The sequence below is a fragment of the Crocuta crocuta genome, unplaced genomic scaffold (genome assembly GCF_008692635.1).
Source record: "Crocuta crocuta isolate KB4526 unplaced genomic scaffold, BGI_CrCroc_1.0 scaffold619, whole genome shotgun sequence".
NCBI lineage: Eukaryota > Metazoa > Chordata > Mammalia > Carnivora > Hyaenidae > Crocuta > Crocuta crocuta.
The window spans coordinates 945,995-971,418 of NW_027533395.1; the positions used below are offsets into that span (position 1 = coordinate 945,995).

The 25,424-nt window shown below is 36.6% G+C and overlaps 1 protein-coding gene across 5 annotated transcripts in view; it reads left to right on the top strand.

The window, feature by feature from the left end:
* The window catches only part of BTRC (beta-transducin repeat containing E3 ubiquitin protein ligase), a 179,450-nt gene that overhangs the window by 38,758 nt on the left and 115,268 nt on the right, over nt 1-25,424 (top strand). For 3 of the 5 annotated variants that reach the window (XM_077748322.1, XM_077748323.1, XM_077748325.1), the window contains exon 2: nt 24,505-24,612. The exons of the other annotated variants lie outside the window; for them this stretch is intronic. In XM_077748322.1, coding sequence (XP_077604448.1) covers nt 24,505-24,612 — 108 coding nt within the window. The remainder of the gene's footprint in view (nt 1-24,504; nt 24,613-25,424) is intronic. 5 annotated transcript variants of the gene reach the window in all.

Consider the following 25,424-nt stretch of genomic DNA (forward strand, 5'->3'; position numbering starts at 1 on the left):
CACCGGGAGGTAACACATCTCCCTTTCTCCTAACTTAACTTGGAACAGACATTTTAAAAGGTAACTTTGTAAATATAAAAATGTTTTCCATTAAAATCTGATGCACTGATTTTTAGATTGGTGTCTAAAAGTGGGCAGTATCATCAGGTTGTGCATCTGAGAGTGACTAGTTTGCATCTTGGCTTGTGATAAATTGGATTGTAAGATCAAGTACTTTATTTTCCTGGAAGAAAAAAAAAATTAGATATATTCATCACTCCCCATTTCACAGTTTCTTGTCACATTTCACTTGCTTCAGAAATATTCATTTTGGATCCTTCTTGTGAATATGTAACTCTTAATACTGATGTCCTGAGAGAAAGCAGAAGAATTTCTGATCCAACCTAAATAATAACCACACCATCACAGAAAATGTCCTCACAACATATCAAGCAATCAAATAGCCAATAAACCTATTCTCCTGCTAAATTCCATGAACTGGATGGGGAGGGTAAATAATGTTCATTTTTGTTATTTACCTGGCAACATGACACTTGATCTGTGAAATGGTTATTTATTTTCATATATCGTAGCTGCCAATCAGCCAGCCATTTGCAAATAGTGAAGTAAACAAACTGCTGAAAACAAGTTTCTTCTCTGCTGGTCTGTGGTGCCTAGGAAGTCAGATGTGATATTGTTCCGTTTATTTATGTAGCCATTTACTCTCTTTCTAATGATGAAGTAATTTTCTTTTCTCTACTCCTACACAGAAGTTAAATTAAGGAGTACCCAAGAGGGCTGGGATACTTGGTTTGCAGTCTTTGAAATACTATTTGATATCAGGAGACCCTTTTCATGAGCAGAGTTTCCCTCAGTTAAGAAGAGAGCTCCAGATAGTTGTCCTTTTTTTTTTTTTTTATGTTTATTTTTCGAGAGACCGAGCATGAGTGGGGGGGCAGGGAGGCAGAGACAGAGGGAGAAACAGAATCTGAAGCAGGCTCCAGGCTCTGAGCTTGTCAGCACAGGGCGTGACGTGGGGCTCAAACTCACAAACCTGAGCGGAAGTCAATGCTCAACCGATTGAGCCACCCAGGTGCCCCTAGATCGTTCTCCTTTTGAACTGATTGTGAGAGCAAATACATCTATAGAGAGGGGGCTGATAGAGAAGTGTGAGAGTTTGTCTCCTCTCCCCCGACCTGACCTCCCAACCAAAGGATTTTACTGTGTGGCTTCTTTTGCTCTTTTTGCCTATGAAGTGAGGGACAAGAGCTCTGATTACTCATGTAACAGCCAGCCTGCTTTAATATGTGGATGATTAACAGGACACCAGCCTCTGTTAAGTCATACCAACTCCTATGAACAAACGCGTAAGTCAGTACTGAAAAGGAAGTGTTACAAATGCTCTTCTTCAAGATGGAAGACTGCTTCAATTTCTCTTTACTTCTCTAGTTACAACCAAACTTTTTCTTAGCTTTCCTTCCCCTCTTTCTTTTCTCTTACCCTACCTTTCCTCTCCCCTGTTCTTTCTTTCTCATTCTCAGAAACATAAAGCCTAATCCTTCCAGTGAGCACTGCAGTCATTTGAAATTTGTATATAGGCCAACCCTACATCATCAAAAATTGTTGTGTTAATCCCAAGATTCCTAGGCCTCAGCTGATGGCCTAGTTATTTAGAATAATATTTAATGCAGTAAATTCCAGGGTAAGAAAATAATTTGGACAGTTTCTTAAGAGTTTATTACAATGGGATTTGACCTGAATTTAATTCAATGGAAATTTAGTATAACCAGATAATTTCTTTGTGGCATGATTTAAAAGGTCTTTAAGTACAGGTATAGGAGATTGAGTTTGTAAAAAACTAATCTGAGATAATTGCAGTTTTACTCTTACTGAGTAAGTGAGCACTTCAAAAATATAGGAATTGTCTTTACTTAGCATAAGGTGATTTTTGATAATGCAGCAAAGAAAATGTAAGTGAACATCCTTACTTTTTGTTCTGTTATGAGGAAAATAAAGATACCACCTGGCTGTATGCATAAATTTGTTTACTAAGTTGGTTGATTTCCTGTAGATAGGTATTAAAAATGACTTTTTCGGTACAGAAAGCATGTGGCATATAGGTATTACGATACCCTGCTGCCTGCTAATGTTGAATATTTTATGTGATTTTTTTTTTAAAAAAACAAAATTGTTATTATTTTCAAATTCAACAATCTCACATAAAATCAGCTATAGACCAAATATTTAGAATTTGTTATATTGATACAAATGAAAGAAAAATGAAACACAGATATTTGGTAATTAAAGAAAGCAGAATGGTAATGTTAGAAAATTTGGTTATAGTCTTGCACTCTGGAGTTCTCTCAAGCCAGCGACTTTTTAGATCTTTTGTTTTATTTACTGAAACAGATTAGTGACAATGTTTTTATAGAAAGTTATGAAAAGAAGTCTATGTATTAATTTGCTTTGGGTCATCCTAGTCTCTCTGGTAAATTCATAATTAGGAAGGCCTTTTAAGGACTATGTTCGAGTCTCACAGGTACACAGCTATTCCATATCTGGTAAATCTAAATTCGTATGTGAGGAGGTTATGTTTTTTTAAAGCATATTATTTACACAATTCACTGGAATGGCTCCTTTGGAAGTAGGGTGACTCTCTTATGTAATTATGTACTTAGTAACCCTGCACTACACAGCAGTAGAAATTCAAGTAAGAATAATTTACTACTTATGCATAGTTATTAGAATTTTAAAGCATTTGTTTGTTCAAAATTCTAGTTTATCAGTGTTATATTTGACTAATTGTATACTTAATAGATAATAATGAATAAATTTATTTTAGAAAGCCAAAATTCTAGTTATCAGAGTATTATATTTGATTAATTGCATATTAATAAATAATAATGAATAAAACTTGTTTTAGAAAGCATCCAGGTTTGAATTTTAACAGTTCTAAATAAGCATCAGGAGCTGCTTTCTCTCCGCCCCCTCACCTTACTGTTTAAAGGGATTTTGATCCGTCTAGTCCAGATTTTGTGGTGAAACTAATAATTCCTAAGAAAAATCCATATTAGAGGTGTTGTAGATGGACTTAAATCACAGATTTATGGAATTTCATTGCTGCAGGGTACTGTCAGAAATGTTTTAATCTACCCCACTTTACCAGTGGAGAGGCTGAGGGTGCATGGAAATTAAGTGAGCTGCTCAAGATCTTATAGTTGGTTTGTGGATAAATCTGCACCAGAACTTGATGTCTTACCACCTGGGTTAGTGTCATATCTCCTGGTTCTCATGATAATTCAACAGTTCACTTCACCAGGGATTTCTTGAACACTTCTGCTATGTGGGCTAGGCATGCAGAGATCGTAAGAATAGTATGAGTTTATGTGGTCTAAAAATAGTGACAACACACAAATAATATTTTACATTTTAATTCTAATTTATTTTGTGTTTTCCATTGTTGATAAATATAACATGTAGTGGACTAAACTTTTAAATCTACTTACTCTACTAGATTATAATCTTTTTTGTTTGTTTCTGCTAGATTATAATCTTAAAGGCAGGTCGGGTTTTGTTCTCATAAAGTTAATCCAGTTTCATTTTGGAAGGCTTAAATTAAAAAAATTTTTTTTCAAGCATTGATGGTGTTGGGATAAGTAGCTTCCCATGGTGTCTACTCTGGGAATAATACTCATTTTAGAGTTATATTTCTGTTTTCATCAAGTACTTTTGGTTTTAAGTAACAGATGGTATCATTCCCCCCCCACCCCCCCTTAAGAAGGGGCAACTGTTTTAGGGCACAGAGATAGCTTATGGAACTAAGGGGGAAGACCTATAGTCGGGTACCACAAAGACATGGAACTGGGCATCAGAACATCTGTAGGAATTTAGGTAGCCACACTTGCAATCTTGGGGTTAATCTCAGTTGGTCATGATGTACAACATTTTTATGTGTTGCTGGATTTTATTTGCAAGTATTTTGTGTAGGATTTTTGTTTGTATATCCATAAGGAGTATTGGTCTGTAGTCTCCATTCTTTTGAATGTCCAGTGGGTTTTGAAATTGCAGTTATTTTCAGTTCCTAGATTTCCATTTGGTTCTGTGTTATCTGTTATTTCTTTGCTGAGACTTTCTATCCATTTCTTTCAAGAGTGTCTGCCTTTAATATTGGAACGTTTTTATACTAGTTGAAGTTTTTGTCTCTAAAGGTGATTCCAACATCTGTGTCAGTTTAAAATTGGCATCTATTGATTTAAATTGAGATATTCTCTCTCTCTCTCTCTGTCTCTCATATGCCATATAATTTTGGGGTATATCCTGGACAGTTTTTAATATTACAAGACCCTGAGTTTTGTTTAAATCCTGTTGAAAATATTGATGTTTTTGTTCTATCAGGCTCTCACAATCCAGTTGAATTTGGCCTGTGAGTTCAAACAGCCTTCTGTAAGATTGTCATTTCAAACTCTATGACATTTTTAAAGCCTTTGCAGTGCTATTGCAGTGTCTTCTATATGTATGCCAGTTAGTGGCCAGTTAGTAGTTCCGTTCTCAAAGTCTGTGGCTTGCTGTTTTGGGTCATAGCCACATATGTGAAGCTTGCAGGTGAACACAGGAGTTCATGAACCACTTTATGGGCTTGCTTTCCTGAGCTCCTTCTTCTCCATGATCTCCCTAGTACCTCTAGTTCCCTAGGACTTCCTATTTCAGTTCTCTGGCCAAAAAACTGGAGCTTTATTTAACCTGAATGTTACTTTATCTGGGGCTAAGTGACAGGAGGATGAAGAAGAAAAAGAAGCAATGATGTTTCATCTTAGCTGTTTAGAATCACAGCTCCTCTGATCAGAGAGAGTTTCCTTATTTCAGAGTTTAAGGCTCCTCAATGGCCCCTGCTTCTACTGTGGTTTTCATCATGGGATTGCTTGGAGGAGAAATAAAGATGGAAGTTTTCCACCATTTTCTCTGAGGGTTAGATACCCCTTTACACTCACTGGGCCAGAACTAGAGGGCTTTTATTTGGATCTCTTTGCCTATACAGATATCTACTTGTGGGTTTCAGGCTGTAGTCTAGGCTGGTAGATACTAGGGGAGCAACAACAAAAAACAAAGGTAAATCCATTGTTGGTTTAATGTTGTGTTGAAGTCTTCTTACCCAGTCTGCTTACTGCTGTTTACTTCTCAGAGTTCTCAAAAAGCTGTAGCCTGCATTCTGCCCATTTTTGGCAGCTGCATTCAATGGGAGATAGAGGAGGGATCATGCTTATTTCATTTTAACTGGAACCAGAATCCCTTTTAGTTATCTTTTCGAAACTGTTTTATAGCTGGTTAACAACATATTCAGTGCGAGTTCAGTCATTTGCAATTTGTTGATACTTGCTCCATGCATGGCCCACCTTAAGTTCTATTTTGGAGCAACCATGCTTGTAGTTGTTACTACAGTTGTTTAGTGCAGTGTTCTAGAAAAGTCATTAGGTCAAGTTCATTGATTATGCTCTTCAGTTCTTTTTTTGCTTATTCTTATCAAGTAGCTGAGGGAGGGGTGTTAAAACCTGAAACTATGTAGATTTGTCTATTGTCCCTTTAGTTCTGTGTATTTTGCTTGTTATATCTTGAAATTTTGTTATTAATACATATACTTTTAAGACATCTTGATTAATCGACCTCTTTATCATTATGAAGTGGTTATCTTTATCTCTAATGATATTCCTTGTCAGAAGTGTACTTTGATGTTAGTAGAGCCATTTTAGCTTTCTTATGATGACCTTTTGTGATATCCTTTTCAAGTTTTGACTTTTATCTGTATACATTATATATTAAATAGTTGTGTATTTAGTCTAACAATCTGTCAGTGCTTGGACTTGTACTGTCCAATAGAAATTTAGTTACAGATCTTAACAAAGTATATGACTTAACAATTTTCATATAACCACATCAAAAAAGTAAAAAGAAATCATTGAAATTTTCATAGTGTTTTTTATTTAACCCAGTATGTTTTAAGTATTATTTTTTAAAATATATTTTTAAATGTTTATTTTTGAGAAAGCATAGCAGGGAAGGGGCAGAGAGAGGATCAGAGGATCTGAAGCAGGCTTTGCATTGACAGCAGTGAGCCTGATGTGGGACTCAAACTCATGAACCAAGAGATTATGACCAGAGCTGAAGTCGGATGCTCAACCAACAGCCACCCAGGTGCTTTTTAAGTATTATTTCAACATGTAATCAATATAAAGTTATTGAGATATTTTCTTCTTTTTTTTTTTCTTTATATTGGGTCTTCAAAATCTCATGTGATTTTACAGTTAAGCACATCTCAGTTTGGACTAGCCACCATTCAGATGCTCAGTAGCCACATGTGAGTAGTGGTCACTATTTGAAAAATGTTGATTTAGACCATTTATATTTAATGTAGTTATTAGCATGACTAAATTTAAATGCACCTTCTTGTTCTTTGTTTCTGTTTGTTCCACCTGTTCTTTTTACCTTTTTATTTAAATTTTCCTGCCCTCTTTTGTATGAGGTGTTTTTGTTTTGTTTTGTTGTTGTTTTGTAGTCCATTTTATCTCCTCTGTTGGCCTATTAGGTATCTTTGTTTTGTTGTCATGGTCACTCTAGAGACTACAGTATGCATTTTATTTATTTTTTTAAAGTTTACTTGTTTATTTTGAGAGAGGGAGAGGGCATGAGCAGGGAAGGGGCAGAGAGAGAGAATCTCAAGCAGGCTCTGCATTGTCAGTGTGGAGCCCAGCCGTGGAGCTTGAACCATGAACTCTGTGAGATGATGAGCTGAGCCAAAATCAAGAGTCGGACACTCAATCAATTGAGCCCCTACAGTATGAGCCCTTACAGCCACCCAGGTGCCCCTACAGTATGAATTTTAAAATACAGTTGACCCTTGAACAACATGGGGGCTATGGGAGCTGACATCCCTCCCCACACAGTTGAAAATCCTTATATAACTTTTGACTCCCCCAAAACTTAACAGCTAACAACCCGCTATTGACTGGGAGCTTTATCAATGACATAAAGAGTTGATTAACACGTATTTTTTGTATGTAATACGTATTCTTACAATAAAGTAAGCTGGAGAAAAGATTTTATTAAGAAAATCATAAGAGTGGGGCACCTGGGTGGCTCAGTCAGTTGAGCATCCAACTTAGACTCAGGTCATGATCTCAGGGTTTTTGAGTTCGAGCCCCAGTTAGGGCTCTGTGCTGACAGCTCAGAGCCTGGAGCCTGTTTTGGATTTTATGTGTCTCCTCCTCTCTCTCTGCCCCTCCACCACTTGTGCTGTGTCTCTCTCTGTCTTTCAGAAATAAATAAACATTAGGGTCGCCTGGGTGGCTCAGTCGGTTAAGCGGCAGACTTTGGCTCAGGTCATGATCTCACAGTTCATGGGTTCGAGCCCTGCGTTGGGCTCTGTGCTAACAGCTCAGAGCCTGGAACCTGCTTGGGATTCTGTGTCTCCCTCTCTCTGTGCCCCTCCCCTTCTCATAGTCTGTCTCTCAAAAAAATGAATAAAAATATTTAAAAAAATTTTTTAAAGAAATAAATGTTAAAAAAAATTTTAAATCATAAGAATAAATACATTTATAATACTGTACTGTATTTATCCAAAAAAGTCTGCATATAAGTTGATCCTCACAGTTCAAATCTATGTTCAGGGGTCAGTTGTATTTATTGCGGTGAAATTTGTATGACATAAAATTAACCACTTTAAAGTGAACAGTTTAGTGTCATTTACTACATTCACAATGTTGTGCAATCACCATCCCTAGTTCTAAAACACTTCCAGTAAAATTTCTTTTTTTTATTTCAATTTTTGGAGAGGGAGAAAGAGTATGTGTGTGTGTGCATGCAGAGGGGGGAGTGGCAGAGAGAGAGAGAGAGAGAGAGAGAGAGAGAGACGGAGAGAGAGAATCTTAAGCAGGAGCCCATGGTGGAGCCATATGGGGCTCCATCTCACAATGGGAACTTGATTTCACAACTGTGAGATGATGAGCTGAGCTGACCTCAAGAGTCTGACATTTAACTGACTGAGCCACCCAGGTACCCCCAGGTAAAATTTTTTAGCCATCAAGCAGTTTTTCTCCATTCCTTCTCCCTTCTAGGCCTTGTCAGTTACCAATCTGCATTCACCTATTGTGTATATTTCATATTTATAGAATCATACACAGGGATCTTTTATATCTGGCTTCTTTCACTTAACATAATAAGTTTTGATGGTTATCCATGTTGTAGCATGTATCAGTATTTCTATTTTTAGGACTGAATACTATTCCATGGTATGAATATACCACAATTTGTTTATCTTTTCATTTGTTGGTAAACATTTAGGCTGCCTCTACCTTTTGGTAAGAATATGTATACATGGATTTGTTTCAATATACAGTTCTTTTGGGAATATACTCAGTAGTGGAGTTGCCAGAAGTGGTCACATGGTAATTCTTTTTGAGGAAGCTGCCCAACTGTTTTCTATAGTGGCTGACCTTTTTTATACTCCCACTACCAACAAAGGTTCCAGTTTCTCTACATCCTCACTTGTTATTTTCTAGGTGTATGTGGTTTTGTATTTTCATTTTTTGTTTTTTCATTATTGTAGCTTCAAAAGCTCTTGAGACTGGATAAGACTTTGATGATAAAACCCCTTCTAGTCCAGCTGCATCTCCTGGCATGTGTCTCTTCTGAAGTTTCTGGATGGCTCTGGTTTTTTTGTTTTTGTTTTTTTAATTGCTGTCTTTGTAGGTATGAAGGGTACCTGATGTGATTTTGGTTTTCATTTCCCTAATGACTAATGATGTTGAGCACCCTTTTTATGTGCTTGTCTATTTATGTATCTTTGGAGAAATACTTGTCTAAGTCCTTTGTCCATTTTTGAATTTGGGTTGTCTTTTTATTGTTGAGTTGTAGAAGTTCTTTATATATTCTTAATACTAGACCCTAACCAGATATATGATTTGCCAAACTATATGTACTTTTAACTTACTACAAACTGTTAAAATAATATTTTACTTCTCATATATTTCCATTTTCTCCTATTCTTGTGTGGTTATTTTCATGTTTTGTTTCCAATTATGAATATCATAATTCATTATTGTTAAATTGTTCATTTTTAAATTATTATTTTTAAAATAAAATTTTTAAATGAGAAGGATTTTTAAAAATATTTAGCCATATATTTAATATTTCTGACACTTTTCACATTTGTTTTTAAATTGAAGTATGAGTAACATACAGTGTTATATTAGTTTCAGGTGGACAGTGTAACAATTCAAAGTTCTATAAATTTCTCAGTACTCATCAAGATAAATGTACTCTTACTTCCTTTTATCTGTTTCACCCATGCTCCCACCCATCTCCCCTTTGGCAGCCACCATTTTGTTCTCTGTATTTAAGAGTCTGCTTTTTTGTTGCTCTCCATTTTTCTTTGTTGATTTATTTGTTTTGTTTCTTAATTCCACATATGAGTGAAAACATGTGGTATTTGTCTCTGACTTGTTTTACTTAACATTATACTGTCTAGGTCCATCCATGTTGCAAATGGCAAGATTTCATTTTTTTTTTTTTAATGGCTGAATAACTTTCCATTGTGTGTGTATATCTATATATCCATATATGTCTATTTTATATATATACACCACAGCTTCTTTATTCATCTGTTGATGGACAATTGGGTTGTTTCTGTATCTTGGCTATTGTAAATAATGCTGCAATAAACATAAGGGTGCATATATCTTTTTAAATTAGTGTTTTTATTTTCTTTGGGTAAATACCCAGTAGTGGAATTACTGGATCATATGGTTAACTCTGTTTTTAACTTTTTGAGAAAGCTTCATACTGTTTTCCACAGTCATTTGTACCAACAGTGCATGAGGGTTCCTTTTCCTCCACATCCTGGCTGATACATCATGTCTAGTATCATTTTCTAAATATATTTGGAAACATTTTTCAAATGCTCCCCCAAAACATCCCCAGTTTTCTTTATGGGATACCAATTATACATATCTTGGACAACTTTATTGTTTCCCACAGGTCACTGAGGTGTTCAATTTTTTCCCAGGTTTTTTTTTTCCTCTTAGTGCTTTATTTTGTATATTGCTCTTTCTTCAAGTTCACTAATATTTTCTTCTACAGCTGTTAATCCCATCTCATGAAATTATCATTTCAGACATTGTATTTTTTTTCTTGAGAGTTCTATTTCATTCATTTTTTAAATATCCTACAGTTCCTTTCACTATGTTCATGTTATAATAGCCGTTTCAATATTTTGGTCTGTTAACTTCATCATCTCTATTATTTTTGGATCTGCTTCCATCGACTGATATTCCTCCTGATAATGGGTCGCATTTTATTGCTGCTTGTTTCATCTAATAATTTTAGATTTAGACATTGTGAATTTTACATTATTCAATATTTGTATTTTATTGTCTTTCTAAAAGAATGTTGAATTTATTTCAGCCAGCACTTAAGTTTCTTGTGGATCAGCTTGATACTGTTGTGGCTTGATTTTAAATTTTATTAGGGTAGGGTTAATGTAACATTTATACTAGCATAATTTACCCCTGTAAGTGAAGTGTGAGCTTTCTGGGTCTCCTGCTGAAAGTCCCAAGTGTTCATCTAGGCTTCTGCAATCTGTATGGTCAAAACAGAAAAGTTCCCTAGCCCTGTGTGGGTTCTAGGAGTTATTGAGCTTATAGCTCACTCACAGTTCTTTGCTTGGCCTTGTAGAGTTTCACCTCATGTAAACAGGATACTGTGTTCAGGAACAGATGTAATATTCAGATATCTGAGGCTTATTTGTACATGTAATTCATTCTCCAGTATTCTGCCTCATCAATTCTAGTCTCTTTGGGTTCCCCAAATTCTGTTCTGTATTTCCTCAATAAGTTGTCCCATTTTGTTCTGCTTGGATTACCCCTTTCTTGTGCCATAGACTGAAAAATGCCTTGAGGTATAAGAGTAGGACGATTTTGAGAGTCATTACAATCTGGCACTGCCTGTTGTCCAAGTGTCTTCAAATATAAGTTTCACATATTTTGTCCAATTTTCTTGTCCATGATGAGGGAGGCCATTTTTGATGTTAACTACTCTCTTATGGTGGAAGCTGAAGTCTAATGTACGTTTACTAAAAGTTCTTATTTAATGTACTGGAAGTCCTCACTTTCCCTGGTTCTGATATGCACAAATTTCATTTACTACAGTTCAGTTAAATAATACTGGTCCCCCAAAACATGACTGAAATTCCAGCTATCAGTATATTAACTGTAATTTTTGTAAAGTACAGGGTTTCCAGTGTGCAGTTCACTATGGGTAAAACAGATACTCATCATGATCACATTTGTTCCAAAATCTGTTGTGAATTAGTTATTGCACATCTGTTATTGAGCTTATGCATAGACAACATGAAATATAGTTGTATTGTCTCATCTCCCAGTGTTAATTCCATGAGATATTTTACAAAAATGGATAATGAAAGAGGCAGTTGGCTAACAAGATGAAACAAAGCAACAAAAAGTGATAATAATTTTAATTGAAATTTGAGTTGAAGGTAAATGGAATCATAGAAGAAATAGCTGACCATGGAAATGTTGGTACTGATACCATTTGATAGACTCTAGATATGCAGCCAGAGGAACTTAGTGAAGGTGAACTTATTAACCTAAATGAGGAAAGTGGTGTAACAAAAAAGATGAAAATGTCTCAGAGGAAAAACTTCACATAAACACAAAAAATTTTTACATTAAAGGAACTCTTAGGGGTATTTCACAGCGTTAAAAGTCCAAAGGATAAAGCTGATCCAAACCTAGAGTGACAGTTTGCCAAGGCATGGAAAGGATGTTTGCTGTGTATGTTTGTAGCCACTCTGTGGCTTTATGATTTTCATCAATTTTTGAAAAACTTTAGTATCTCTTTAAGGGTTGCTTTTGTCTTATTTTTTTTTTCACAGATGTCCAAGTACACATACATTTACTTCTCAGTGTGACTTATATCTCCTATAGTCTTTTCAGCATTTTTCTATCCTTATTGCTGTTTCAATCTAGTGATTTTCTGCTGACCTATTTTTTGTTCACTAATTCTCCCACTAGTTCTGTTTCTAATCTGCTGTTAAACCAATCTAAAGAATTCTTTAAAATTTAAAAAATGTTTATTTTTGAGAGTGAGAGAGAAATAGAGTACAAGAAGGAGAGGGTCAGAGAGAGAGGGAGAGACAGAATCCGTAGCAGGCTCCAGGCCCCAGCTGTCAGCACAGAGCCCGATGTGGGGCTTGAATCCATAAACCACAAGATCATGACCTGAGCTGAAGTCAGATGCTTAACCGACTGAGCCACCCAGGTGCTCCACCAATCTAAAGAATTCTTTTTTTAAAAATGTTTTATTTATTTTTGAAAGAGTGCAAGTGGGGGAGAAAACAGAGAGAGAGGGACAGAAGATCCAAAGTGGCTCTGCGCTGACAGCAGCAAGCCAGTGTGGGGCTTGAACTTATGAACTGTGAGATCATGACCTGAGCTGAAGTCAGACACTCAATAGACTGAGCCACCCAGGTGCCCCAAGAATTCTTAAATTCAGCTCTTGTTATTGTAAAATTAATTTCCATGTTATGTGTGTTTGTGTGTTCTATTTTAGATTTCAGTTTTCTGATGGAACTCTTCATTTTTTCATCTTGAATATCTTAAGTGTGGTTATTTTATTTTTCAATTAATTTATTATTTTTTAATGTTTAGTTTTGTGTGTGTGAGAAAGAACATGAGTGGGGTAGGGGCAGAGAGAGAGGGAGATACAGAATCTGAGGCAGGCTCCAGGCTCTGAGCTGTCAGCACAGAGCCCGTCGTGGGGCTTGAACTCATGGACTGTGAGATCATGATGTGAGCTGAAGTCAGATACTTAACCGACTGACCCTCCAGGCGCCCCTTAAATGTGGTTATTTTAAAGTTTGTTTTTATTTGTTTTGAGAGAGAGAGAATTCCAAGCAGGCTCTGCACTGTCAGCACAGAGCCCAATGTAGGGCTTGAACCCACGAATTTCGAGATCATGACCTGAGCCAAAATCAAGGGTCAGATGTTTAACTGACTGAGCCACCCAGTTGTCTCAGTCATGGTTATTTTAAAGCCTGTGTTTAAGAGTTCCAATACTTACCACTTTTGGGGGCTTTAAAAATTGTGTTAAAAGGTACATAATCATTTTACTCATTTTTAAGTGTATAGTTCAGTAGTTTTACATTCACATTGTTGTGCAGCCAATCTCCAGAACTTTTTCATCTTGCAGAATTCTAGGCCAGTTAAACAACAATTCCCCATTCCCCTCTCCCTTCCAGCTGCTGGCAACCACTATCCTTTCTCAGTCTGATTACTTTTGGTACCTCATATGAGTTGAAATCATACAGTATTTTCCTTTTTCTGACTGGCTGCTTTTATTTAGCATAATATTTTTAAGGTTCATCCATAATGTAGCACATCTCAGAATTTCTTTCCTTTTTAAGGCTGGATAGTATTCCATTGTATGTATATGCCACATTTTATTTATCTGTTCATCTATTGGTAGATACTTGGGTTATTTCCACCTTTTGGCTCTTTGGGTCTGCTTTTTTTTTCTGGGTATTTTTGGGAGATAGCATTTAATCCTTTTTCTTTGAATTCTTGGTAATTTTTATTGAATGCTAAACTGGAAATGGTGGAGACTTTAGATAATAGCTTCCTTAATAGGGTTTAATATTCTTTTCATGGTTGTATCCCTTTGGTTTGATTGATTTCTGGTGTCTTTCCATGGTGTCGGCTGAAAGTCAGACTTTTTTCCCCAGGGCACCTTGCCCTTGGTGGGTTCTGTATTCCAGTTTTTGGTGCCTTAGCACCATGAGATTGTTGAAGTAAATTTTAAATTTGGGTTTTCAGATCTGACTCTTTGCATGCAAAATGTAGGACCAAATGTCAGCAAATGTCCAGCAGGAAATTGCATAGAATGTCGAATTCACCACAATACATTTCCCTCTTGCCTAGAATTTTGGCTCCTAAAGTCTTGGCTGCATTAGTTGTTCTCTGATGCCTTCAAATAGCCTTCTGTATTTTATTCAGCTTTTATAGTTGTCTTTTTCTACATAAAATTTAGTCTCAGAACAATTAGTACACCATAGCTGAAGCAAAATCTCAATATTATTTTCATTAATTAAATTTTCATATTATTTTTAAAACATTCTCCAGCTTGCAGAAGAGTTGCAAGTAAAATAACATTTTTCTATAAATCATTTGAGAGTAAGGTACAGACATGATTTCTCATCACTCCTGAATTCTTTGATATGTATTTCCTGCAAACAAGAACATTCTCTTACATAACCTATTAATAACTATCAAAATAAGGAAGTCAGTATTGATACATGACTGCCAACTAATTTACAGACCGTATTCAAGTTTTTCTAGCAATCCCAATAAATGTCCTTTATAGCAAAAGGATCTAGGTCAGAATCACATGTTGCATTATGTTGTCGTATCTTTTGTCTCTTTCAATCTGGGATGGTTCTTCAATCTTTCTTTCCTTGACTTTCATGACATTGACTTTTTTGAGGATTATAGGCCAATTATTTTGTAGATTGTTTTTTAGTTTGGGATTTCCTGATGTTTTATTACGATTAGGTAGAGGCTATGTATCTTTGGCAGAAAGCACAGAGGTGATGCTATGCTGTTCTTATTGTACTCTCTCAGATGATACATGATTTTAATTTGTTTCATTATTGGTGATATTAATGCTGACCACTTGATTAAGATGTCAGTCAGGTTTTTCCATTGTATAGTTACTGTTTTATGTGGGGAGATATTTTGAGACTATTCAAAGATCATGCTTCTCATGAAACTTTCAGTTTATTCTCTATATTATTAATAGAGTCATGTATTTCTATTTTACTCAATGGCTTATTGTATTAGTTGTCTTTTGCTGCATACCAACTTACCACAACTTTAGTGGCCAATAATAACATGCAACACACATTTATTATCTTGCAGTTCCTTTGGGTCAGGAGTCTGGGTCGGCATGGCTGACCCGAGTCCTTTGCTTCAACATCTTTCATAAGGCTGTAATCAAGGTGTTGGCCAAGGCTGAGGTCTCATTTGAAAGTGTGATTGAGGAGAGATCCACTTCCAAGCTTAAATGGGTTTGTTGTTGTTGTTGTTGTTGCTGTTGCTGTTTTTGCAGAATTCCTTTCTTTAAGGGCTCTGGACTGAGAACCTCAATTCCTAGCTGGTTGTCGGTTGGAGGCCACCCTCAATTCTTTGCCATGTAGACTACTTGCTTCATTAATACATCCAAGCCAAGTAGACAGTGGTGTCTGTTAGCAAGATGGAAGTTACTGTTTTATGTAACTTAGAAGGTGCTAGGTTGTTCTATACTCAAGGGCATTGATAGGATTACACAAGGGTTCTGAATGCCAAGAAGTGGGGGCCACTGGGGAGTGATGTTACGTTTTGCCTACCACAGTTATAATCCATTATTATCATTATTTTGATGTCTAATCTCTCCCAAATTTAGCCTGTGAGAGCCTTTCATACTGGCCCCTGTGTCATTTTGCCATGTCTCCATCATCCTTTGAGTACCACAAGAAAATGTTCTATGGTCATCTTTTTGTTTTTATGCTCATCTTAAACTTTTTCCTGCCCAAGTCCTGGAATCGGCCGTTGTTCTAAGCAGCTTGGAGAGTGATATTTAGGATCATTAAATATATTCATTGTTATTAGGGCGTTACTCTTACTGGGCCTTCTTAATTGATAGAACTGGGGTTGTGTTTTTGTGTACAGATATCTCTGGCTTTATACCATTTTGCTTTTATAAAAGACCTACATTAGTACCTGTTTTCACTAACCAAAAGATATCTGAAGGAGATTTTCACTTTTATGAAAAAAGGAGGGGGCACCTGGGTAGCTCAGTCGGTTAAGCGTCCGACTTCGGTTCAGGTCATGATCTCACGGTTTATGGTTTTGAGCCCTGCATCGGGCTCTGTGCTTACTGACAGCTCAGAGCCTGGAGCCTGTTTCAGATTCTGTATCTCCCTATCTCTGACCCTCCCCTGCCTATGCGCTCGCTCTCTCTGTCCCTGTCTCTGTCTCTGTCTCTCTCTCAGAAATAAATAAACATTAAAAAAAAAAAAATAAAACGAAAAAGAAAAAAGAAAGGAAGAAAAAAGGAGAAAAGTAAAAATAGCATTCATTATCTGTTTTGCTGTCAACTGTGATAGAGGCAGCGTACTATTCCCTGAGCAGTGACAGTGGCACAGTCACGCTCCTTCTCTGAGAATTATACTCAGCATCTCAGCATCAGGCCTCCATAGCTTTGTGAATATCTGTGCTTTATCTCCTTTTATTTTGTATGTCCACTAGCAAGATGTATTGTAAGGTATGAGAAAATTCTAGGAGAGGTTTTTTTTGGGGGTCTGGGAATACTAAAAAATGTTTCCATATAAATTCATGTTAATTCCTTCCTTGCTTTATGCCATTTTGACTTACAAAAGGTTTCATACGAAGACTCTACTTTTGGATAGCAATGGAAACCTATATGTGTAACGTGTATGTGTGTGCGCATACATATACATCATTTACCTAGAAATTTTTCTTTTTCTTTTTTGTTTTATTTATTTCTAGGAGAGAGAAACAGCGTGAGCAGGGGAGGGTCAGAGAGAGAGGGAGGCACAGAATCTGAAACAGGCTCCAGGCTCTGAGCTGGCAGTCAGCACACAGCCCGACGTGGGGCTCGAACCCACGAACCGCAAGATCATGACCTAAGCGAAAGTCGGACGCTTAACCGACTAAGCCACCCAGGCGCCCCAGAATTTTTCTATGTACCATAAGCTTTGAGCTCACAATATTATCTTTAATTGTAGTTCACCAGGATAGCATTCATTGTTTTTATTTTCTATATAGTGTAACTTTTTTGATTATGAGAAATCTTGCTCTTATTATCCTCAGTATTTAATCAATCTTCCTATATAACTCATCTCCCATTGCTAGTAGAAGGGTCTTCATTCCCTACCCCATACTCTGTGAGTGCTTTTGTTATCTTTTAGGTTTTTGACTGTTTCCATTGGGCTCCTCTCTCATTGGGTCTGAAACACTGTTTTGGCTACTGCCCTTCCACCCTGCTTATCCCACTGGGTCTGAAACTCAGTGCTGGGCCAATATTCCTCCACTCTCAATGAATGTCTTCTGTTCACTTTGGGAACCCTTGCTGCCCTGCCTTATCACATGCCTCATCATCCTGCTCCCTACCATTCTGGTCCCCCATGTGGAAGCCTTTCTTAGTCCACTAGGGTATAGTACCCCATGCCAGGCCACTGTCTTGTGCAGAATTTTCCCCTCACCCAGCTTGTGCTCTGAAACTCTATGCCAGGCCTCTTTCTCCTCAGAGACACCTTTCTTATACTACTTGGACTCCAAAAGCCTGTATCGGGCCACTACAGCCACTTCTACCACTCAGCTTGATGCCTACTTAGCCTGTTCTTACTTAATGGCTTTTGAACTGAATTTTTCACGTAGGAGAGGAGACAAGGAAAGAGGAATGAAATTTCATTAAAAAAAAAAAACAACCCTAGTATTTTAACAGCAAATGCTTTTAACCTAGTGCATTATAGCTTATGTAGAACTCAGTGATTCCCACATCTATGTAATCCTTACATGTTTATATCCAAGCTTTCATGCCAAGTTTTTATATACTAGGAGTGTATTATGTCAAATTAATGGTGTCTGAGATTATCTAGCTTACTTTCCTCCTGCTTTGTCTATCAGTGCTTCCACCATCCTTCTAGTCATTCAAGTTTGAAATCTTGTGGTTATTTCTGACTATATTCCTTCTTTCCTTATAGTCTGTCATTAAGTTCTGTTGATTCTTCTTTTGATGTACCTTTATCTTCTCAATGGCCATTACTTTGATGATTACAACAGCCTCCTGGGTGGGATTCCTTTTTAAGTGGCATTTTTATTTGGCACTGTCCTAGGTACTAGAGTATCTAGTTTTGAATCCCATTTTCACTGCTTGCTTGGTACCCATCAACTTTTGTTAATTTATTTAACCCCTCTGGATCTTATTTACCTTGCTAGATTGTTTTACAGGTAATAAGATAATGAATTGTGGAAGAGCTTTATCTAACACCAGTCTAACAAGACCTTCCAATCTAGTAAGCTTGGTGTTAGTAAAGTAACTATTGTTATTTTATCAGTGTCTTTACTATTCTATAAGTAAAAAATGCTTCCTTCTCTGTGATATGTAGCTCTCTCTGACCTCTCACCATTAAGCTCACATTTATTGAGTATCGAAATATGACTGGAGATAAAAAAAAAAAAAGACATGACTCATCTCTCTGAGGAATACAGGCTGGTAGAGGAGACAAATATATAATTAATTTACATATAATAACAAGTGCTACAATAAAATTAAAGGTTGTGTCTGAAGTTTTCTAAATTTTAATTAAACTTGTATAGCAGCTGTTGTCTAACACAATTTAGTACATTCTTCTGTTTTTCCTTGCAGTTATGGTTTTTGTTGGTTAATTTAGCTCCCTAGGATAGAGTGTAAACTACTTGAGAACAGGTCTTTGTTTTGAATCTTTGGGTTTGGGGAGACAAACACATTAGGGTCTTATTTCTGTCATTGCCTTGTAGTCAGTGTAATGCTTCTGAATTCGAGTTTACTCTCCAATTAAAGTGAAAATATTAATAACACTTTGACATGGATTGTAATCATTAAATGAAATAATGTGTTTAAAGGATCTAGCACAATTTATGGCTGGTAAATTTTGGTTCTTCTCTCCCTGTACTCTATATGTATCCATTCTGGTAAAGAACAATAAGTATTTGATTGATGGATGAATTTATTGTCTGTGGTCTGCAGTTTGCAACGGCTTCCCCAGAAAATTTTGAAATGCAAGTGATGTTCATGGAATTCTGTTCTTAGTAATGATGCCAATTTACATGTTTTTTCTTTTGTACTCTTAATTTTAATTTTATCACAACCTTGTGCAATAAGGCTAGGCAGATATGACTATCCTATGTGACAGGTAGAGTTTCATTTTTGAAGTGAGTGAACTAAATTGGGATTCTTAAGAGGCATTCATTGAATTTGTATAGGTAGAGTTTGAATGTATTACATGGCCTATGGAATACTGTAGTTCTCTTGGCCTGACTTTTTAGTTGATATAGTAGTGAAAAGGGAATTCTTCTATTCCATGGCTTAAGGATACACAAACTCTCAATGCAGCAATCTTTTTATTGTTGATTATTATAGCTTCTATTACTCCTAGAAGTTGACCAACAGGGACCTGAGTTTAGGAGATTTTGTCATTCAGCTTTCATATAGTAAATGCTGAGGCCAGCCCTTTGCCTGCAGGGCTCTCTATCAGTGAAGAGGAACTGTGACTTTTCTCTAGGCAGCCAAGTAGGGGGGAGGAGTCAAGGTTTTCAGTTTCTCTGTGAAAATGAATTTGTGCTGTTGAACCTGAAGGGCACTCGATAGTATATTCTTCTTGAAGCACTGGAGGCCCTTTGTTGCAACATTTCAATCTCTTTCTGATTCTTCCAAGTAGTAGAAAATATGTTCAGGATTTTCTTTAAATGCTGTATCTGCTTTTCAAAAGCTGGTAAACTTACTCAATTAGATAACAGAATTCAGTTGTAATAAATTATTATGGTATTCAACTTTCTTTGATTTTGCAGGGTAGAATTAGTTGGAGTGAAGTTAAATGGGGAATGAGCTGAAGAGACAGACATGTGCTGTGTAGGCCTGGATTTGTGTAGGGTGAAGGCACATGTATGATCTAAATTGTTGGAGCTTTTGAGATTGCATAGGAATAACATTTAAGGAATAGGTCATTAACAAGCTCTTTAACAGTTAATAGAAGTTAAATATCTAAACGTGAGGATGTAGTTGCTAGGTTGCAGTTTAATTTAGAACCCGCTCTTTTAAAGTTTATTTTGAGAGAGACAAAGAGAGAGTGCAAGCAGGGGAGGGGCAGAGAGAAAGGGAGAGAGAATCCCAAGCAGGCTCTGAGCAGCCAGGCCACAGAGCCTGATGTGGGGCTCTAACTTACGAAACCCTGAGATCATGACCTGAGCCGAAATCAGGAGTCAGATGCCTAATCAACTGAGCCCACGCAGACATCTCTAGAACCTGCTTTTTTTCATACAAAAATTTTTTAATGAATATAATTTGTCATCAGATTGGCTTACATACAACACCTAGTGCTCATCCCAACAAGTGCCCTCCTCAGTGCCCATTACCCATTTTCCCTTTCCCCCATACCCCATCCACCCTTTTTAAGTATAGAGAGAAAACCTTAGAAATTTAAATATTTTGCAGCCTAAACTTTAGGTAGAAAACTATTTGTGCTTTTCAGGGTTTTAAAGGTAAGTTTTAAAGGGAGTTGTATATTAAACTAAGAAAAAGTCTTAGATCTTTGTTAGAAATTAACCAGTCAGGATGGCCCTGAATTACATAGAATACATAAGAGTAGTAACCAAAGTGACACTCCTTTCCACCTATTATTTATTACCCAAAATTTCTTTTGATTTTCCCCTTCATTTAGAAAATGCTCCTATAAGTGAAAATAGAGGGAAAAGAGGTAGAATAGGAGTTATAGCCTATTCCATTAATTTTGTGATTATATTTTTTTCCTCAATGTTTTTAAGTGGCATTTACCAGTATGGGTAAGATTAATTGTTACAATAGAAACCAATTTTCAAATTGGTTTTTAAATTGAGCTATAATATATAAAATCTTATGATAATGTTCAGATCTGACTTTATGCAAGTGCAGTTTTCATACCCACACCAATTGTCTTGTAATAATTGAAAATGCATCCTCTGTGTGGTGTTTGCAAGTTAATGCTGTTTTAGAAGTTATCCCAGTATATCTAGTGGCTTTTCTGGATGTCTGTGCTTCATTACTGATTATAATTTTATTTTGAAATTTTAGTTTAAAGGGATGTGGCAAGTCCTTTCAGATTCTTAGTTAGGAGTTTTGATGGAGGTTAGGGATGAATGAATAAGGATGAGCATTTAGAATGAGTAATAGGGAAAGTCATAATAATCAAGGACATACTACAAAAATAACACAAGATCTAATATAAAATGAAGGAGACAGAACATTACAAAGAAGAGTGCCTTAAAAACATACCAGAGAGTGATCACAAATACAAACAAATATGCATATTTAATAAAAAGGAAGAAATCATGCAGGTGGCTTCATATGGCTTAAAGCGTACCAGCCACCTACCTCTTATGAAGGGCAGAGAGGTAAAGCTGTCTTCCAGTGCCTACTGCTTTTTCTTTCTACCATTTCCTTTTTCTTCTACTGTATTGTATTCTTTTATGTATTTCACTTATTCTACCAGTTTTCTGAAATTCAGTCCCTTCTCCAGAATGAGACTTTTCATTTCTACCTGGCATACACAGAATTTTAACCAACTGCTTAATAATGTGCAGTATCTCTAATTAACCATGAGAGAATGTCACTAACAACAAGTTTTTTGTTTGTTTTTTACATTAATGATTTTAAACATAGAAGCATTTAAGTTCGAGAAAATGTCACTAGAATGGAATTTTGCCTCTTGTTCATTTTCTGTCCCTGGTCTCTAGAACAGTACAAGGAAAATGCTCAATAAATATTTGTTGAATAAATGGCTAAAACCATTAGACTTAGAAGTTCTTTTTAAGATTTATTTATTTAAGTAATCTCTATGCGCAACATGGGCTTGAACTCACAACCCTGAGATCAAGAGTTGCACATTTTTCCAACTAAGCCAGCCAGCTGCCCCTAGACTTAGAAATTTTTTTCTTAACTTTTTTTTTTCAAATGTTTATTTATTAGAGAGAGAGAGAGAGAGAGTGAGAACATGAGCAGGGGAGGGGTACACACACACAGAGAGAGAGAGAGAGAGAGAGAGAGAGAGAGAACCCAAGCAGGCTCTACATTCAGCATAGAGCCCGATGGGGGGCTCAATCCCGTGACCTTGAGATCATGACCTGAGCTGAAATCAAGAGTTGGACGCTTAACCAACTGAGCCACCCAGGTGCCCCCAACTTAGAAAATTTTTTAAAAACTGTTTATTTTTGAGAGGGAGAAAGAGAGAGAGAATCTGAAGCAGGCAAATTCACTGCACTGTCATTGCAGAGCCCCATGCAGGACTCAAATTCACAAATTGTGAGATCATGACCTGAGTTGAAATCAAGAGTTGGACAGTCAACCTGTGACTGAGCCACCCAGGAGCCCCTAGACTTAGAAGTTTTTAACATCATTTACTTAAAAAAATAGTGAAGAACTTGATAACCTCCAGTGTAGAGCAGTAATATGAAAACAGTGATTCTCAGGGAGAAAGAAACTTTTTTTGACCTGTTCTCCCTTATTCTCTTCTCCCTGTTGTTTTCTGAACAATATGAGAATCTCTGCTACTGAGACCTACTGGAAGAGACTAAAATTAGTATAGGTGGTTCTAAGGAGAGCTGAAGTACATGAGAGATATACATTGGCAGGGTGAGAGAGAGAAGGTTCAAAGGATGAGACTAAGATGCATATTTGAACAAAACAAGTTAGGTATTAGCTAGAGTGTCAGGGCCAATTGGAAGCACAGAGAAGGTGTTAATATAGGCAGTAGGGAGAGATCAGATCCTTAGAGTGTTTGGATTTCATACAGCAGAGGGAGACATTATGAATTATTGGCGAGAGTGACATGATAGTAAGGTGAACACAGTTATTCTACTTAGCTGCTCTTTGTAAAATGGATTATAGCTCGAGGTGAAGAAACATTGGAAACAGTGAACAAAGTCAGGAGATTATTGTAATAGTTTAAAGCACTGTAGCTGTTTTGGTTGGTGTGTTATCTAGTGATACCTTTAGCAAATACCTTTCTTTGAAGTCTCATGACTCCACATTGTGACCTAGGGATGGATGGAGGCAGGGCATTTAAAAAGCAATAGGCCAGTTTTCCAGTACCTACTTCTCTGCTTTCTAAATTCATGATCATGAATAAATACTTCAATTTTTCCTGGGCATCAGTCAGTCACCTTAATTGTAAAATGAGGAAATAATGACCTGAAAGCAGGATCTAGACCAGATCATTTTTTGGAGTCCTTTGCAGTGCACACTTCTTATATCAATTTTAGAGTATCAACAATGAATACCATATTTTGTTTCCTAATATTAGTTTCTACAACTAGAGTATTTTAAGAATAAAAACATCCTGGGCACCTGGGTGGCTCAAGTCACTTGGGCATCCGACTTTGGCTCACGTCATTATCTTGCTGTTAATGAGTTCAACCCCCACGTTAGGCTCTGTGCTGATAGCTCAGAGCCTGGAGCCTGCTTCAGATTCTGTGTCTCCCTCCCTATCCCTCCCCGCTCATGCTCTGTCTCTTTCTCTCTCAAAATAAACAAACATTTAAAAAAAAGTAAATAAGTCCCATGATATTAAATATTTAAAAAGTTATAATTTCAAGTTTAATATTATGTGTATTGACTGCTATATTTTAAAATATGTATTCCTATTTTTACATGTGCTATGATGAGGTGTTTAGTTTTTTAGTACTATTAGATTGTAATAACACCCAAGTTGACCAAACCTCAGGTAGGGATACATTTAGAGAAACTTGAAACATGTAAAAATTATTTTAAAAGATATACTATTTTATAAGACTATAGGAGCAGTAACACTAATAGTGTTTAATTAGTGTTACTAAAATCATTTCTCCTCTTTTTTGCTGTTGAATACACTGTGTGTATATTTATACTCACACATACCTTTCTGTTTAGGAGGTTTTAATACCAGTAACTTTTTTGGGTTCTTTCTCTTTTTCTCTTTCTCTTCTTCTGTCCTTGTCTCTCTTTCTTTCTTTGTTGTTTTCCCTTCTGTTTGAGTCCCCTCCCCCCGCCCCCCCCATCCATCTGGAAAGATGAAGATGCAGCTGCTATGGTAACTATGCATTTCAGTTAATGAATAGCAGACTAACAAGATACATAAAACATATGTAAACTGTGCAGAGTTAGTTGCTGTCAAAGCTGTAGGGGTATGATACTTTCTCTTTTCCTCCTCCCCACCTTTTAAAATAAACCCAACTTTTCTCTTGTATTCTGTTTTCTAATTTACCATTCCTAATAATGAAATGGCTGCCATGAAGTGTTCCTTTTTCTATTTAGTCTGTGCAGTATTTCACCCTGTGGTGAATTTATAGGAGATGAGTTGATGTATACAGAGAAAAATAATTGATTATTGGATTAAGAAGTAGATTTCCTTTAGACTCCTACATAAAAGGACAGAGACAAAAAATTTTACTAAATATTTGGGGTTTTTTGACCTATAACCTCCTTTCTTTCCCCTTACCTTTTGGCCACTAGTGCCCCTTTTGAGGTTCTCTCTGGGGTTAGAACTTGTAAGTAGTATGTTTCTTGAATATGTTTCTATCATAAAGGCCAGCTGCAACTGGAATATTGCATTCAGCCAAGCTTTGAAAATTCCTGTAATCTGTGCCATCCTGTCTCATACTGTCCCATCTCATAGTTGTCCTCTCTCTGCAGTGCTCTATGCCCAGGTCTCTGTGGCTGGGCTGCTCCAGCCTGGCGGACAGCATGCCTTCGCTGCGATGCCTGTATAACCCAGGGACTGGCGCACTCACAGCTTTCCAGGTACTTTCTCTGTCTCTGTGGGTTATTTGCGGGCCTTAGTGTGCGTGTCTGATTCATTAGCGTGTCCTCGTCCTTTCCTATGCTTTACTTATGGTCACTTTCTCTCCTTCATATTGCTTGTGTTTCACATTACTCAGCACTCTTTTAATTATTAATAATTAATTTTTAATGTAGACCCAGCCTGATCCACTCTTAAGACATTTGTATTATTGTGATTGGTTTGCCAGAATTGACATAGCACAACCTGACTGTTAGTTTTCCTATCTAGTAGAAGTATGATAGTGAATTTTAAAATAATTTCAACAAATAGCATTTATTATGTAATGTTTGCTCTGGACTTACATAAAGCCAATTAATGTAATTAGTCAATTACAGCCAGTTGCCTGAACACCTTGTGTTTTTCTTATGATTACTAAAAATTAAAAGTGCTCTATTCAGAGTGTCTCCTGGTTGCTATACAGTTGTATAAAGTTTGGGGTAAGATCTGTGTTTGTTTATCTCTTGATTAACAGTCTAGTTTCAAGGTGGAAAGGCCTTTGAAGACCTTTGAGTATAATATTTAGCTTGAACAGTCTATCTTGTCTTGCATGAAATGACAGATTCTAGTTCCCTTCAGCCTTTCTTAGAGACTATCAGGACAGTTCTAGGATGTGAGAGAAATCTATACAGAGAATGGAAAATTTGTAGAGAAAAATGTAAGAAAGAGCTTGATGCCCATAGCTTACAAATTTGGGTACTTTATGTGGTGATTTTCTTGGCAGAAATGTTATCTGTCCACCTCAGGTATTTGCAGTTTGTGTTTTAGCATTTGA